This window comes from Denticeps clupeoides, chromosome 1 (genome assembly GCF_900700375.1).
Source record: "Denticeps clupeoides chromosome 1, fDenClu1.1, whole genome shotgun sequence".
Lineage (NCBI taxonomy): Eukaryota > Metazoa > Chordata > Actinopteri > Clupeiformes > Denticipitidae > Denticeps > Denticeps clupeoides.
Window position 1 is genome coordinate 3,677,298 of NC_041707.1, and position 18,026 is coordinate 3,695,323.

Genomic DNA, 18,026 nt, shown 5'->3' on the forward strand with positions numbered 1-18,026 from the left:
CAAGCAAGAGGGCGGGCCGAGGGCTGCAGATGCGCGACCCGGACAACGGCGAGCTTCTCCGGCCAGCACAGAGACCCATGTGTTGCCCCGGCGACCACATCTGGCGGATAAACGCACACGCGCCGGCACAAGTCCCCTTCGCCACTGGAAACCCCCGAGGGCGACCTCGCAGCGCGCCGTGACCCCTGTAAGAGGGCCGAGTGGCAGGAAACGTACCCCGTAAGCGAGGCCTCGCGTCTGCGTTCGACTGAATCCGTCGATATCTTCGCGCCACTCTGTGTGTGGGCGGGGAAGGGTGCAGAGACGGGGAGAGAGAGGATGCACCTCCAAAAATGCACAGAGTGACTCACGCGTGCCTCGCAGAACTTTATTCTACAACCACGGCCTCCACCTCCAAAAGTGGCTTCGGTGACGTCACAGGGACCAAAAAATCCATGTGAGAAGTCACCAAAGCTGCGTAGTTATAGTGGCGCCTAGCAACAAAGTGACTAAAGCAGGCACAGATGTAGCAGGTGTCATCGGTCAGGTCTCAGTTCGAGGCCCAGATCCTCTAGATGACGTCTTGACCACAAGTTCTTAAAATGAGACACTCCTGCCTACGGACAGTTGGCAGCGCCGACGTTTTCGCGTCACGATGTGTGGCCGTTCCACATTCTACCCGGGTCACATTACTCACAGTTTCAATGGCGCACAAAGCAGCCATTTTCCACTTGTTTGGATTTTTTTTTTTTTTTTTTTTTTTTGCTGCGACAGCCATGTTCTGGGGGGAACAAAATCACGCGGTGAATTATGAGGGGTGGCGATGCCGGCTGGTTTGTCAAGTATCCCGTATCTTTCGTTTCGACTTTCAAACTCTCTAAATGTGACAAAATGGATTTTGGAAAGAAAGCAGAAGGACGGTGTCCACAGTTCCTAAACCTGTCAGCTGAGTGAATGTAACGCGTCCATTTTTATCATAAAGGTTTTCGTTCTTGTACAGGATCGTCTCTGGTCACACAGCGAACTGGCTCGTACGTTTTTATTTCCTGAAAATCGATGTGAAAGTGAAAGCGTGAATCCCAGTCAACAAAATAAAAAAAATAAAAAAGTGAAGTGATCGTCACATGTGATGCACAGCACACGGTGCACACAGTGAAATTTGTCCTCTGCATTTAACCATCACCCTTGGTGAGCAGTGGGCAGCCATGACAGTGGGGCAGTGGTGGCCTAGCGGTTAAGGAAGCAGCCCCGTAATCAGAAGGTTGCTGGTTTGAATCCAGATCCACCAAGGTGCCACTGAGCAAAGCACCGTCCCCACACACTGCTCCCCAGGCGCCTGTCATGGCTGCCCACTGCTCAGTTAGGGTGATGGGTTAAATGCAGAGGACAAATTTCACTGTGTGCACTGTGCTGCTGTGTATCACATGTGACAATCACTTCACTTTATTTCACTTTATTTATGACAGGCGCCCGGGGAGCAGTTAGTGGGGACGGTGCTTTGTTCAGTGGCAGATCGGGATTCGAACCGGCAACCTTCTGATTACGCGGCCGCTTCCTTAACTGCTAGGCCACCACCGCCCCAACTGTGATGATGATGATGATGATGAGGTGGTGGCTCTTCCTTCTCCGCTCTGCCTGACTCGTGTTCGCTTCAACATGAATTTAAATAGAATTGCTCAGTTAACATTATACCCTCTGTTGTAATCAGGCTGTGGGTCCAACTTCGCCGAGACGTTCCCGTCATACGGTACGCATCGAAGTATTTCATGCATGGTTCGCATCAACGGAGAGCACGACACCTTTTTACATTTTTTTTCCGAATCACCAGCCACAAGATAACCTTCCCGCTTGTGCGTCTTTGCGACTTCGATGGTATCGCACAGCCACTCTTTGCTCACGTCGTGCCAAAGTTCCCTTCTTGTCCAACAGGAAGCCGCAGATCGGCCGCTCTCGCAAAAAATTCTGAAAATGTTAGTGAACTGTAAAGATGCCGTTCGGTTCCGATTATCACACGCGGCGTTGTGCCGCTGGTGCATGTCGGTTTTAGCGATGGCGCCGCCGTTCAGTGCCACGCGCCAGGCCCAGCTGACCCGGTGCGGTCGGGTTCACGTCGTGCTGCAGATTTCAATCTTCTCGACGTTCTCACGCCGCTATCTGTCTTCGCAGTGATGGGTGATACACGCAGTGAGGAGGCTGTGTGTGTGTGTGTGTGTGTGTGTGTAGGCTTACTTCATCAGGAGGAAACCACATTTGACGTTTCTCCCTAGCAGCTGCTCCCAAACACCCACTCTCTTCCTGTTGGAGTAAGTGTCTGCTTGCACCCGCGTGTGTGTGTGTGTGTGTGTCTGTCTATATGTTGTCTACCTTCACAACATATGAATCCAGCTTGCAGCTCCCCAGTGTTCTCTGCTTTATTTGTAGGCCACCTTATACAAACACGCTGGACAAAAGATAATAAAATACATAAAAGACAATAAATGCTCCACAAGGCATATGATATGCATGAAATAGAAATGAAATAAAACAAAGAACGGCAGCCATTCAAAAAAATGTAAAAAAAAAAAAAAAGAATAATAGCTTTTTTATATATCGTTACCTGTACTAAAGGTACTACAAGGTACTAAATAAGTATGAAGTATTCCACGATGTGGAATACTGATGTGGAGGTGCCCTGGTGCGTCGTACACAGCGCCCACCGGAGGACGGATGAGGGAGGTGAGAACAGCCTACGCTCCTTTTTTTTTTTTTATTTAAATTCGACCTCAAAAAACATCCGGTGGTTTTTGATCTGGACTGGCAGGCTGCGGGTGGAAAACTGCGAGGCGAGTGCGTGACCACACGGCGCAGAGTGTTGCGGCGGGCCGCGCCGAAGTTTCCATTCCGACGAAGCTGCCGGCGGCCCAGCTGACAGCTCTGGGGAGGTCAAAGGCCACGTGGGATTTTTCGCCCGCCCCTGCTCGGCGGCGGGCGGCCTTGGGCGGCGCGCCCCGCGTGGAACGGCGCGTTCTGCACGCCGAGCGTCGGGAGATAGCTGAGGCCCGTGGCCTCCACCGCCCGCGGGCCCTGGAGTGTTTAGAGGAAGGCCTGCGGTCTCGCTTTGACAGGAAGGCCGCGTTGGGGGTCCGCAGGTGGGACTCCGCCCCCTTCCCCGCCTCTCGGGCCTGTGAGAACAGGCCTCTGTCTACGGCAGGCATGGCGTGTGTTGTGGTGAGCCACAGACAGAAATAGCAGAAAAACGGCACTGGGGGGGTCCTGCTGCCGGCGTGAAGCATTTTTTATTTGATTTTATTTTTTTGTGGCTACCGATGCCTGAGCTAAATGTTCTGAAATCAGCATCGGTGCTTTTAAAGAACATCAGGGTGCCGATTTAGCCATTTTTTTTTGCTCTTTTGTGAGGGTGGTAGCAGCCTAGTGGGTAACACACTCGCCTGTGAACCAGAAGACCCAGGTTCAAATCCCACTTACTACCATCGTGTCCCTGAGCAAGACACTTAACCCTGAGTGTCTCCAGGGGGGGACTGTCCCTGTAACTACTGATTGTAAGTCGCTGTGGATAAGAACGTCTGAAAAATACTGTAAAATGTAAAATGTAAGAAAGAGAGCAAATGCAGGCTGTGCATGCAGGCTTTACCGAATCGGCCCTTCAGGTCCCGAGTCAGGCTGCGCCAGGGGTGAAGGCCACCGGTGCGTTTGTGACCTGTCGGCTCGTAAAACGGCCTCTGGCACGAGGTGGGCGGCGGCCGGTCGCCGCTGCTGGGCTGAATGGCCTATTTTCACCGCGACCACAGCACCTGGCGGGGCCGACCGCATGGTTGGAGGAAGCCGGGGGCCGGGAACACCTGCCAGCCAGTCGACGGGGGCCAGAGAGCGGCGGAGAGAGAGAGAGAGAGAGAGAGAGAAGAAGCATGACAATAAAAACACCCTTCATTCGCCAGGCGGCCGCGCGCGCACACGTACAGTACCGCCATATTCCACGCCTCCATTATTCAGGGGCTGAGAGAGGAGGCAGTGTTAACGACCCCGAGCCGGCGGAGTGGCCATCGCTCTGAAACGGGTATTAGCCGCTTCCTGCTGTTGCTTGGCGGGTGTGTCTCGCTGTCTCTGTCTCTGTGTGTGTGTGTGTGTGTGTGTGTGTGTCGGGCAGAACGCACCTGGCACGCGCAGCTGTGGGGACCGCGAGCGAGGCGAATGGAGCCCTGTGTGCTCAGGGCCCGGGCAACGATTGGCTCCGGGTCTGCGGCGCCGTACATTCATCCAGACGCCTCCTCGTCCCCGCGGTCGTATGACGGGGAAAAACAAAGATAAAAAAAAAAAAAAAAAAGGCGGGCGTGAAGCCCCTCAAAAACAGGCCGTGGAAAATTCTGGAGAAAGCAACAATGACACATTAACCAGAAAGCGACTTCCACCACCGTGTTTCCCTATTCTCGAAAATGACCGATATTTCACCACCAAGACGGAATCTTGTGTTTTTTTTGCTTTGTTTTGGGTTTTTTTGCCGTGTCGCCTTGTGACCTCATGTTCACAGCACACACCGTCACCGCCACAGCGGCGACCGTCACGTCATGGAATCGTACCGCTTGTGTGAGACACACGTCAAAGAATTCATGGATTTGGGATTCGGGTCATTGGGTGGCCTAGCGGTTAAGGAAACGGCCCCGTAATCAGAAGGTTGCCGGTTCGAATCCCCGAACCGCCAAGGTGCCACTGAGCAAAGCACCGCCCCCACACGCTGCTCCCCGGGCGCCTGTCATGGCCGCCCACTGCTCACCAAGGGTGATGGTTAAATACAGAGGACATGTTTCCCGGTGTCACCATGTGCTGTGCTGCAGTGTTTCACAATGACAAGCGCTTCACTTTCACTTTTATTTACAGCGCTAGCCAGACCGGGGGCCTTTGGCATTTAAATGAACCAGGCCTGGCGTTTGGCTCTTCCTTGTTCTGGACAATATAACCCCCCCCCCCCCCCCCCCCCCCCCCCCCCCCCCCCCCCCCCCCCCCCCTCTCAATACGTCACAAGGCCAGGTGTATCGCAGCGTCCATCTCCTCCTTTTCTCCTCCGTTTCCCTCTGTTCTCTACACTCCTAATACCCCTTGTACGCAGGTGTCTGACGTCAGTGGATGTCACAAACATGGGACCACACCCACATGCAGACAGTCAGTGCTTAAATTCTGAACCATGTAGTGAAAGTGAAGTGATTGTCATTGTGAAACACTGCAGCACAGCACACGGTGACACAACGAATTGTGTCCTCTGCATTGCATTGGTGAGCAGTGGGCAGCCATGACAGGGGAGCAGTGTGTGGGGACGGTACCTTGATCAAGGGGACCTAAGTGGCACCTTGGAGCTTTGATAGTTGAACCCTCAACTTTCCCATGTGTGGTCATTTATTCTCCAGCGGCAGGGAAGTAATGACTTGCCTTCCTATCGAAAAACCCGACTTCCCCGGGAGGCTTCTCCTATTTCCTGTCATCTAAGTCACTTCAGAGCCGCCATGCAAGGTCTAATTTCACAGCCGGGCGACCGACAAGTCATTATGACCAGGTCACCTGACTGGGTCAAAGGTCAGGCCGGACCATCGGAGCGGAGAAATCACTCCTCTGACACGGTGGAAAACCGGAGCGGCTCATCAGGCGCTCTAATGCCTCCTCACGCCCGCGTCCAGAACCTCGTGACCTGGACCCGGCCGCTGCTGGGTTGTTCATCCGACTGTTCAGAGGCTCCCTTCTGAACGGAGTCTGCAGGCGCTGCCGCCTCTGCTCACTGTAGTTTCTCGCGCTCAACCACTTCCTCGCGGTGTTTTTCTCGCTCGAGGCGGCGAGGACGTCGCATTGCCGTGTTGTTTTTCTTGGTGTGGTGCGCTGCAATTAACCGAACCCTGCACCCTGCACCTAAACTCCTTATCAGCAGCGCAACGCCTCGCCGCTCGCGGAGACCGGCATTCTGAAGCCAACCGTCCGGCCGGCTGCGGCGGCTTTGATGACCGGGAGCGACGTGATGGATGGGCACGAAGATGTGGAGATAAGCTTAAAGTAACACCTAGACCTCTGACCCCCCCGGAGGGCCTTACCCAGGGGGCATTGCGTCACTCGTTTCCTGTGAACAGGCACGGAATATTGCTGAATATGGAATTTGGTGAATATGGAGTGTGTGCATGTTGCCAAGTGACAACTACAGAGGGAGCGAAATTTCACTAAATTTCTTTGGGGAGAACATTTACATTTACAGCATTTACCAGACGCCCTTATCCAGAGCGACTTACAGTCCATAGTTACAGGGACAGTCCCCCCCTGGAGACACTCAGGGTTAAGTGTCCTGCTCGGGGACACGATGGTAGTAAGCGGGATTTGAACCTGGGTCTTCTGGTTCATAGGCGAGTGTGTTACCCACTAGGCTACTACCACCGGCGTATCTTATTACTAAATCATTTGAGGTCTATATGTCCCCATTTCACCTCATACCTTGAGATATTTATACTCTCCGCATTCAGTTTTCTGCCTGCATGTTGTACAGATCAACTTGTGTGTCCCTGTACCTGCATGCAGCACTGCTCTATAAGGAATTAAACGGTCCATTGAAGGTTAGTTTTAGCGCGAGGGCAGAGATGCTGGGTCTGAATCGCGTGTGCTTTCCTGTGCAGATAAGAAAAAAATAAGCATGGTTCCATCTCACTGTGTGTACTGATCATCACAAATTGTGCGTCCCCCCTCGATTCTCACGTTGATGTGAAAGGGGATCATAATTCTAAAATTCTCCCAGGAAACATGATTTCATATATAGGTAGGGTAATTAATAACACTGTATGCTTCCGTTAAATGAATGTTATAAAAGTTCATGTACAAAGGTTATGGCCACCGACCCTGGCGTTTGGCTCCTCCCACTCGGCCCCTCTGCCCGCCCTGTCTCCAGCCAGTCTGCCTCAACATCTGGAGCTCACATCAGGCCTCCAGAGACAGGGGGAGGACTGTACCCATCACTGCCAGACTGCCTGGGTCAAGCAAACACTCCAGCTTCCATTTATCATTCTATCAAAACACACACACACACACACACAGACACACACACTGACCGGCGTGGTGAGTTCCCACACGGAGGCTCTCCGCGCCGGCGATAGGAACCGCTTCATGCCGGAATCCTCGGCACGGGCTGTGGGTGTGGCGCGGGGAAAGGTGCCTGGCCCTTCGCGGGGCTCTCAGCTGCGGCCCGCCGCGTCTCCGCCCCCACGGCGCGCAGGCCAGTGAAAGGGACTGTGTGCGTACGCATCTGCCTCGCCGCGGCCCTCATTAGCACAGCGTGGGCCGGTGTGTGTGGCCCCGCCGACGGAAGCGGCCGAAGAGGGAGGAAGCCCGGCAAACCGGCCGGCCCAGAGAAGCGCCTCTATTCTGTCTTCATTAGAGAGGGGCAGGCGTCCCCGGCGCAGCCCCGCACAGCTGCTCGGCGCTGGGGTGAGGGAGGGGGCACTGGCAAGCGCTCATATCCTGGGAGGGGGGCGGGGCCTTTTATTATCCCCTCCGCCGCTTGTTACCGTACGGCTACTGGAGACGCTCTCTTTCTGGCACCACGTCTCCGGGCCTTTAACGGGCGGAGAACGTTGCACGGCTGTCTGTTCGTCCGCTGCAGAGGAAATTGAGCTAAACACGAAGAAGAAGAAAGTGTGTGTGTGTGTGTGTGTGTGTGTTATTAATACCCAGAAGGCTTTTAGCAGAGAGAGCAGATACTGGTGCGGTTGCAAACGTCTCTGTGGCAGGAAACACCACAACCTGTGATCTGCACACGCTAATGGAAAAAATTCACTCAGACAGAAAAGTAGTCTCTCTCTCTCCCTCTCTCTCTCTCTCTATCTCAGGGTTGTGTGTGTGTGTGTGAGAGAGAGTGAGTGTGAAAGATACAGATCTGTTTTTTTTTTTTTTTTTTCTCCTTTTTCTACACGGCATCTAAAAATAAAGCCGTGCTCTGGAAAGGACGTGCGCCTTTTAATCGAACCCCCGATCGGTCCGAGTCTTTCACCAGCGGCGCATTAAAACGTGAATCTGAACGGAAGAGTCAGGTTAGAGAGTTCTCTATAAACAGCAGGCGTCGGGGTATAAATAGACCGAGGGTCCATCATTTTTCAGAGCTCCACGTCGGTGACCAGCGTCCGATGGAGCGTTATGAGCAGCGAAGCGCCCTTCTCCTTGACTCCGATTGGCTGCTCGGGGTGTGTCGGCCCCCGAGGTTGTCCTCGGTGTAGCATCATCAGCAGCTGTTTTCCTGCTCTGCACCCCCCACCCCTCCCAACCCATCGTCTGCACAATGAAACCAATACAAAGGGACAGGAAGTGGCGCCCGTCTGCTAGGATCCAATCAAAGCCGCCATTATCCCCCCCCCCCCCCCCCCCCGCGTAACAATCCGACAGGAAATGGCATCTCAAAATATGCCAGCTGTGCGGGCGTGTGCTGCCATTATTCCCTGGCATTTTGTCCTCGTGGTAGACGCGTGACAAAGGGAGACGGGCAAATTGCCACCCTGCGCAGGGTCAGGGCCTCCCCCAGCCGTGACATGCACTCTTCTCCGCGGCCCCTTCCGCCTCGGGTTTCAGAGCGAGCTGCGATCCAGGTGACTCGTAACATCTTCCAGATGTTGGTGTGATGTCGCGGCGGGGTCACGGCCGGGCGTACGAAGGCGGCGATACCTGAACTCTTCAAACTGGAACGCTCCGCACGCGGCGTGGCACAAGTTCAACCACTGGAAAAAGGCGAAAAAAGAGATGCTGAAACAATTCTCAATATGTCCCCTATCAGAAGCCACCAAGGTCACCTTGATCAAGGCTCCGTCCCCACACGCTGCTCCCCGGGCGCCTGTCATGGCTGCCCACCGCTCACCAAGGGTGATGGTTCAAAGCAGAGGACACGTTTCACCGTGTGCTGTGCTGCAGATTTTGACAGTGAAATTGTCCCACACAACGCGGCATCTTGTATGCAGCCTGGTTGATTTTTCGGGCCGTAAGGTGCTAGCGACTGGGTAAGACGTGCAGGATCTGAGCCAGAAGCAGACTCGTCTCAGTGGAGGGTGGACTGGTAAGAAGAGTAAAGCCTTAAGTGGGAGGATTCAAATTCGTGGGTCCGGAGTTCCAAAGTTTGACAGCAGACTTTTTCGGTGGCATATGGTGGCCTGCCAGCGTGAATATAACATTTACAGCATTTATTAGCGATTTACAACCAGTAGTCACAGGGACAGTCCCCCCCTGGAGACACTCAGGGTTAAGTTTCTTGCTCAGGGATACAATGGTAGTAAGTGGGGTTTGAACCTGGGTCTTCTGGGTCTTCTACCCGCTAGGCTACACCACTGTTATCACTGTTAATGCTAATTTCATTACTGACGAGTTTTTTAGCCCATTTAATTTTGTGTATTGACAGTAAAGCACTCCGTTATGATTTACCACCGTTTATTTTTCCGAATGGAATATGGCGACCCCGGCTACGACCTTTGTCTACCAAGCAGCCGATAGAAATATAATACCGCTACTTTAATTCACAGCTACCATGGCATGCTGGTGATGTTAAACTGCTAGCATGTGCTGCCATTTTTTTTTTCTATGCTAACTAGCCCAGCGGTGCGGAATATGGACACCGTGAGTGTCATCACCGTACAGGCTGCGTATCCGTTGGCGGATCCACGTTGCACGCTGGGATTTGTAACGATAATTGCGCCGCCTGCAGATCTGTAAGATCTGTCCCTTTAAGGTCTCGGATAAGGGTGGCATCTGTTTGTACCAAAAACTGCCCTTGCTTTATGGACACCGGTTAACCTGTCCCTTGGTCCCTCAAGTTCTACCCATGGCGTGGTTTTGCACCAAACGTCTCCGGCCGGCCTTCGCAGACGTCTGGGGGACAATAATTAACTCAGCGCGTTGACACAGGTGAGCTCCACCACAGTTATTTAACGTCCATTAGAAGACCATTGAGAGGTGGGGGGGGGGACAAACACACACACATCTGCAAACAGTGAGTGCGACACACACACACACACACACACTCTTACTGTGCCGGGCGATATCAGAGAGGATCTTCACACAGAGGAGCTCTCGCTGTTTCAACATTTGTCCTTCAGCAGCGGGAGCCTTATCTTTACGACCGCCCCCCATCACTCCTCAGTATGTTAAGGTCATCAGCTTTCTATCTCGTCTCTCGGCCGGGTGGAGGATATGCGTGGGGGGGGGGGGGGGTGGGGGGGGGGGGGGGGGTGGGGGGGGGCTAATTGAAGTGCCGTAGCGACGCGCTCTCAGGCCCACAGCTTGGGCGATCTGACGGAGCACGTCCGGAATTGGCGGGAATGTTGCGTCGGGAGCTTGACACTCGGACACGCAAACGAACATGGACATGCACCCAAGTACATATCAACCACCCCAAACACCACCCTGTCTTGTGTACATTTACATTTTACATTTACAGCAGTTACCAGACGCCCTTATCCAGAGCGACTTACAATCAGTAGTTACAGGGACAGTCCCCCCCTGGAGACACTCAGGGTTAAGTGTCCTTCTCAGGGACACGCTGGTAGTAAGTGGGGTTTGAACCTGGGTCTTCTGGTTCATAGTCTGGTTGTGGTGTAATCGTGGGAACCTGTTGCGTGAGGGGCGGGCACCGATAGCGCGTGTCTCGTCTGTCGCTTGTTCCACGTCCAAGCTCATTTGCATGTCGCGACTCCCTCGCCGCGAGTGGCCCGCGTGGGAGAATCGGGGCATGTTTTTTTTTTGGGGTTTTTTTCGGGGCGACTCCGAGGCCTGATTAGCTCGCCGGCTCGATTGCACGTCCGCGAAGGATCCCTAATCAGGTCAATTGGCGCCCCAGCCGACCCTGGATGTACGCAGCCATCTTGAGGAGCCGGGGCAGGGGGGCCATGACCTAGATTGGCAGGGGCAGGAAGGGGGGGGTAGATCAGCTGTGTCCTTCTCAATACCAAATTTACTTCATTAGCGGTTCCTGGAAGGGCTGAGGCCGGAGGAACATATGTGAGAGTATGATGTGTGTGTGTGTGTGTGTGTGTGTTGCCTTAAGGCACAAAGCTCAAGAAAGGATCCAAAGGGCTGCAGACAAGACAGCAGATTTTTATGATAAGAGACGCGCGTGACCCAGAAACTCCCACACAGGCCGGTAGACGCGGCGAACGCGGAGGAAGTCGGTCGGATCTGAATCCCGCGGTCGTAAACACACACGCGCAGGTGCAGAAAAACCCACCCGGCGGCCGCGTCTGACCATCTGAACCGCGGGCGGCAGCAGGAGGCATTCCCTCTGCCCCCGTGGCCCCGTCATTTACAGTCCACTGGTGAGTCTGGAGATGGGAGACCTGCCCGGACTCTGGGCCGTCTGGACGGAACCCGGGCCCCCCTGCACCGGCACCGGGGTAGCTGCTTTAAAACAGAAGGTGCGCGAGAGGCGCCGCGGCAAGCCTGCCGGCTTTGTCCAAGCGCGTGTGTGTGGTCACGCCACCACGTCTACAGGCTCGGTTCCCTCTGTAATGAAGACTGACCATTACATTTACATTTACATTTACGGCATTTTACATTTACGGCATTTGGCAGACGCCCTCATCCAGAGCAACGTGCTTTCAAGTCACCATCGATGAAGAGATCAATTCCGGTTCACTAGGACCCCAACTATGAATACATCTATTTTATTCACTCTGTTGTAGATTCTGTACACAAAGTTCGACAATAAGTAGTTTACAAGTTCATCTAAATATTCTCTAAAGAGGAAGGTCTTGAGCTGCCGTGTGAAGGTGCTCAGTGACTGAGCTGTTCTGACCTCGAGGGGAAGTTCATTCCACCACCGAGGGGCAAAGATGGAGAAGAGTCTAGATGAGCGTCTTCCTTTTACCTTCAGAGATGGAGGGACCAGGCGAGCAGTACTGGAGGCTCGGAGTATACGAGGTGCAGTGCGAGGTGTAATAAGGGCTGTGAGGTAGGATGGTGCTACTCCATGTTTGGCTTTGTAGGCCAGCATCAGTATTTTGAACCTGATGCGTGCAGCTACTGGGAGCCAGTGGAGGGAACGTAGCAGAGGGGCGGTGTGGAGAACTTGGGAAGGTTGAAGATCAGTCGTGCTGCTGCATTTTGTATGAGTTGTAGAGGTCGGATGGTGCATAGTGGTAGACCAGCCATTAACCAATCAATTCCTTAACATGCCGATCACTTATATACGGAAAGGATAAATAAGGAATATTGTGTGTTATATTAATAATACCGTTTCTACGCAGGTCTGTGTCTGTCTGTTCACAGTCATAATTACGTTATTTATGTATGTTGATATTTTTACTGTGTTGGCAGTTCTGGTCGAGTTACGGATTCCCAGTGGGATTAAAGGTGAGCAGTCAGGTTCCCCCCTGGAGATACTCGGGGTTCGAACCCGGGTCTTCTGGTCGCACCCCTCTTGTGGCCTCCAGCTTCTCCACATTTGTATTTGCGAGCGCATGGGTTGTATGGCGGGATAGAGGGCCTTTGTTGCCCGCCGCGTCCCCCCCGAAGACACTCGGGGTTCAGTGTCCCGCTCGGTAAGTGGGGTTCGAACCCGGGTCTTCTGGTCGCACCCCTCTGGTGGCCTCCAGCTTCTCCACATTTGTATTTGCGAGTGCATGGGGTCGTATGGCGGGATAGAGGGCCTTTGTTGCCCGCCGCGTCCCCCCCGAAGACACTCGGGGTTCAGTGTCCCGCTCGGTAAGTGGGGTTCGAACCCGGGTCTTCTGGTCGCACCCCTCGGAACCTCTGGCGGGCTCCAGCTTCTCCACGTTTGTATTTGCGAGTGCATGGGGTCGTATGGCGGGATAGAGGGCCTTTGTTGCCCGCCGCGTCCCCCCCGAAGACACTCGGGGTTCAGTGTCCCGCTCGGTAAGTGGGGTTCGAACCCGGGTCTTCTGGTCGCACCCCTCTGGTGGCCTCCAGCTTCTCCACATTTGTATTTGCGAGCGCATGGGGTCGTATGGCGGGATAGAGGGCCTTTGTTGCCCGCCGCGTCCCCCCCGAAGACACTCGGGGTTCAGTGTCCCGCTCGGTAAGTGGGGTTCGAACCCGGGTCTTCTGGTCGCACCCCTCGGAACCTCTGGCGGGCTCCAGCTTCTCCACGTTTATATTTGCGAGCGCATGGGGTCGTATGGCGGGATAGAGGGCCTTTGTTGCCCGCCGAGTCCCCCCCGAAGACACTCGGGGTTCAGTGTCCCGCTCGGTAAGTGGGGTTCGAACCCGGGTCTTCTGGTCGCACCCCTCTGGTGGCCTCCAGCTTCTCCACATTTGTATTTGCGAGCGCATGGGGTCGTATGGCGGGATAGAGGGCCTTTGTTGCGCGCCACGTCCCCCCCGAAGACACTCGGGGTTCAGTGTCCTGCTCGGTAAGTGGGGTTCGAACCCGGGTCTTCTGGTCGCACCCCTCGGAACCTCTGGCGGCCTCCAGCTTCTCCACATTTGTATTTGCGAGCGCATGGGGTCGTATGGCGGGATAGAGGGCCTTTGTTGCCCGCCGCGTCCCCCCCGAAGACACTCGGGGTTCAGTGTCCCGCTCGGTAAGTGGGGTTCGAACCCGGGTCTTCTGGTCGCACCCCTCTGGTGGCCTCCAGCTTCTCCACATTTGTATTTGCGAGCGCATGGGGTCGTATGGCGGGATAGAGGGCCTTTGTTGCGCGCCACTCGGGTGGGAGGAGGTGCACGGCGCTGCTGATTATGCATGGCGATTGTTGACGGCCTGATTGTCTGCGTCCAGCTGCACACAACCGGGGGCGCGGAGCGCCGCGCCGCAGACTCCCCGACGCCAGTCGCCAAATTCTCCCGTCCATTGGAAGAGAGAGGCGATTGTGTGGGCCGCGGAGCACCTGACCAGCCGGCAGGATCCGCGGTGTCACACGGTTACTGGAAGTCGGAGACTTCTGCAACGTAGATTGGGCCTGTTACCAAAATATCGCAGCAGTTTTTATTTAGGATTATGTACCAAAAAAAATGATTGCCAGCAATATTTTTAATTTAAAAGCAAAAAAATGTACATATCATCCGCCGGTTAAAATAGCATTATTACAGAACTGTGGACGTCGTGTGTGTGTGAACGTTGACCGTGACTTTATTTCTTTGTTTGTTTAGGCGTTATTATTTCGGGTCAGAACGCCCGTCTGGAAGGCAGTCGAGCGCGGGTTTGAAAGGGAAGCTTCGTTCCACGCAGCTGCGCCGCCGCTAATGGGGCCTTCACTGAAACTCAACACCGAAGGGCAGCCCCGGTCCCCGGGTTCCCCGCACAGGGACCCGCTAAATATCATCATATAACTTAACGCAAAATAGACCGACGGTGCCCAGAATAATACAACCCATGGCTTTATAATAAGGCACCATCAGGGAAGGGATATTCCAGGCCTTTCCGATGAGACAGTAGCTCAGATTAACCCATCTAAGGTACATTATTAAATGTATTCTATACAGATTGGGTCACACGGGCCGCCTGAAGGAAATGTGAGTTCAAAACGACCTATACGCACAAGCGGCCGCGCTGCCCCGTTCCTGTAAAGGCGCCCAGGTGTTTGCCGATAAATCGAGGGGGCGGGGCGGGCCCTTAGCCCCGTGACGGACGGGTCCAGTAGCCAATAGGCGCGCCGGCTGCTCGGGGCGGGCCGCCCGCCGGTGGGATGAGCTGGAGCGGGTGAATGGATGTGACGTCGGGACACTGGCGCCAGGCTGTCTGGGACTGGCGCGTTAGATCAACACAGCTGGAGTGGAATAGGACACACAGCTGGCTGAAGGGTGCATTCCTGCACAAAAACAGGATTGTGAGAAAGAGAAAAATAAGACCGATTTGGAACGGAGGGGCCGAGCTATGATGCAGACTACAATTACGGGCGATCGCTCGAAACTTTCCCAAAGCAAGTTATTATAGTCTCTCTGTTTTGATAATCCAGCCAAAATGTGCCAGAGATTCGCGTTTTCACTGAGACTAACAAAACCAGAGTATATAGGTGTGATATATGCATATATGTATATCTGTATGTTTCTGTTTGGGTGTTGTTAAATGTTATAATAGAAAGTACTCGCAATTTCAGTCTGTTTTTGGGAGATTTTCTACACCAAAGCACTTCGGGAAATAGATATATTCCTTAATAATGGTACTCCGTTATTTGTGTGAGCACGTGTGGACAAAATTATAAATCGTCTTGTTTACTTTGTAAAGAACGGCGACTGAGAACTGTGGCCAGAATGTGCACTTTGAGCTCAGTTAAACGTGTTTCGTCGGCGCTTCCTTGTTCCACCGGCTCCCGCCCCCTCGACTTTCGCGGCCAATCATAAGTGGCGGGCTCTCGTAACGCCCGCCCCCGCGCGTCGAACGCGCCTCGGATTGGTTCACGTCGGCGCGGGGGCGGGCGCCACGGCGTCTATAAACCGGCCCTCCCACTCGCTCCGCAGGTACAGCTCGCTTGGCAGCGGAGAGTCGCGGACGGTCGCCGCCATGAAGGCCATCAGTCCCGTGCGCTCCGTGCGGGGCTGCTACGAGGCCGTGTGCTGCATCTCGGAGCAGAGCCTCGCCATCTCCCGGAGCAAGACGCCCACGGAGGACATGAACGACTGCTACTCGCGGCTGAAGGAGCTGGTGCCCAGCATACCGCAGAACAGGTCCGTCAGCCAGGTGGAGATCCTGCAGCACGTCATCGACTACATCTTCGACCTGCAGATCGCGCTGGAGGAGGAGGAGGCGTCGCCGGACGTGCTCCTGTCGCTAAAGGTGAAGGTCCCCACGACAAAACGACATCTTTGTCGCTCGTCGTTTCTTTTACAAGTCTGTTAAAATCCGTTTTTTTTTTTTTTTTGTAGTCGTCGGAGATCCCCAAAGACGAAGGACGGATGTGCCACTAGGAGACCGAGACGCCCGAACGGTGAGTTGCTTCTCATCGTGGACAGATGCGTGGCCCCGCCCACTCGCGGCGGCCCGAGGTTACGGAGAGTTCCTCCGCTGGCGCCAGCCGGTCTGCAGGAGGGAATGTGCAGATGTGATTCCCTAATTCGTCTCTCTTATCCCTGCCGCAGGTGGGAAGCAAAGTAAAGGCTTTTTTTGTGGGGGGGGGCTGCTGTTGGGAAATGGACCCCACCACCACCACCACCCCCTGTCATTCCGTTTTTTTGTTTTTTTTTGGTCTCTGGACTCTGGACACCAAAGCAGCAGAACATTACCGAGGGAGGGGCGGAGAAGGAGAAGCCCCACCGCGGCGGACGCTCTCTTCCTTTCCTCTTTCGATTGTGCGCTTGCAATCACCGCCGCTCTCTCGTTACATTCCGGAAAGGAGGCTTGCGAGGTTCGATTTCTGGCCTGTCCACCATGTCCCCCTTCCCCTCCGTCCCCCGGGTCGCGAAGGCCCTGTGCACTTCATGTGCACACATCCTGTTTGTGAGCGGGGTTTAGACGGAGGGGTGAGTTCTGTCTGTCTTCTCTTTTTTTTTTTTTTTCTTTTTCTTATTTCTAACGGAGCGGCTGAAAGATCATCGTCGAAACTCAATACTACGGAGTTGTTTTTTTGTGGACGTTTGTAGGGATTGTTTTTTCTACAGACTGCTGATTCGCTGAGTTTTATAAACTTTTTATGAAAAGTGTGCTTTGTATGTACCTTTTTACACAATAAAAAAAAATGCACAACCTGCTTGTGTGTCTGTATAGTTGCATTTCTTCGTGTTAATACGAATTAGGCGGGGTTCCGTTCCAAGCCCCGCCGGATCCAGGCTGTTATCATATCCATGTATGGCATATAACTGTATAATGGTCGCACCTTCATGTACGTTATCCCACAACCCGCAGAGACATACATGAGCAACCCAAACACTTGGTCGGCCTAGTGGGTGGCCAGAAGTCCCAGGTTCAAACCCTGTGCAGGACACTGAACCCTGAGTGTCCCTGTAACTGCTGATTGGACAAGGGGCGTCCGATAAACACCGTAAACAGTGAGCACTGAAAGTGGAGTGATTGTCATTGTGATACACCGCAGCACAGCACACGGTGACACGCTGAAATGTCTCCTCTGCATTTAACCATCACCCTTGGTGAAGGTCCGCAGTGGGCAGCCATGACAGGCGCCCGGGGAGCAGTGTGTGGGGACGGTGCTTTGCTCAGTGGCACCTCGGCGGATCAGGATTCGAACCTTCTGATTACGGGGCCGCTTCCTTAAGCCCCCACTGTTAATGTATGTGATCTGTACATTTGAAAAAGTCCTTTTAGGATTCAACATATTGTATTGACATGTCTTCTGACCGCTTCACAGACGGGATCAGGAAATCACCCCCTCCCCCTAAAGAAAACCTGGGCCACCATTCAAATGTGTCATGGTTGGTATCAACTGACTCGATGGGATTTATGTGGCCCCATATTTTTCTGAACTGTGTTACAGCGCCCCCCAGCGGCGAGCACGTTGCACCTCCGCTTTCTCAGGTCGCCTTTCAATAACCGGTACCGCCGCAGTTAAGACGCCGGGAACTCAGATGCCATGTCCCCGGGCTTCTGGAGACAGACTTTCATCGGACGGCCTCGCGTTTAGCAGTTTGTTAGCGCCATCTGGTGGAGATGTCACATGCCAGAAGACCCAGGTTCAAATCCCACTTACTACCATCGTGTCCCTGAGCAAGACACTTAACCCTGAGTGTCTCTAGGAGGGGACTGTCCCTGTAACTACTGACTGTAATTCGCTCTGGATAAGGAGCATCTGATAAATGTAAATGACACTTAATTATTGTAATTATTGTAAATTATTAATAGTGAGCAAATGCCTTGGAGTGAATGGTTTATTTTTCCACAGTTGCACAATTCCGAACAATCTATTGGTCTGTTTACCAGCTTCTGCTGCGACCGGGGAGTCGAACGTCTGAGCCTTACGCCATCGATAGTGCTGAGCAAGCGTGACACATGCGCATGATGTTCAGCTGAGCTCCAAAGTAACACCCAACTACGAATGGAACTCGGCGCTGAGGACACTCACCAAATCTGTTGCACCTTGTTTTCTCAACAGGAGGCGCAATGGCTGTTTGGAGCAACCAGGGCGGGTGGTTGTAGTTTGCTGTAGTTTGCA

At 53.7% G+C, this 18,026-nt stretch overlaps 1 protein-coding gene across 2 annotated transcripts in view; it reads left to right on the forward strand.

The window, feature by feature from the left end:
- id3 (inhibitor of DNA binding 3) overlaps positions 1-16,610 on the forward strand; it is a 36,665-nt gene extending 20,055 nt beyond the window's left edge. The window contains exons 1-4 of one of the 2 annotated variants that reach the window (XM_028993772.1): positions 14,685-14,846; positions 15,385-15,700; positions 15,790-15,851; positions 16,003-16,610. In XM_028993772.1, the coding sequence (XP_028849605.1) occupies positions 15,428-15,700; positions 15,790-15,831 (315 nt within the window). In that variant the 5' untranslated portion in view covers positions 14,685-14,846; positions 15,385-15,427 and the 3' untranslated portion in view covers positions 15,832-15,851; positions 16,003-16,610. Of the gene's footprint in view, positions 1-14,684; positions 14,847-15,384; positions 15,701-15,789; positions 15,852-16,002 lie in introns of those variants that run through there. The other variant, XM_028993763.1, reaches the window with a different exon arrangement.
- The last annotated feature ends 1,416 nt before the right edge of the window (positions 16,611-18,026 follow it).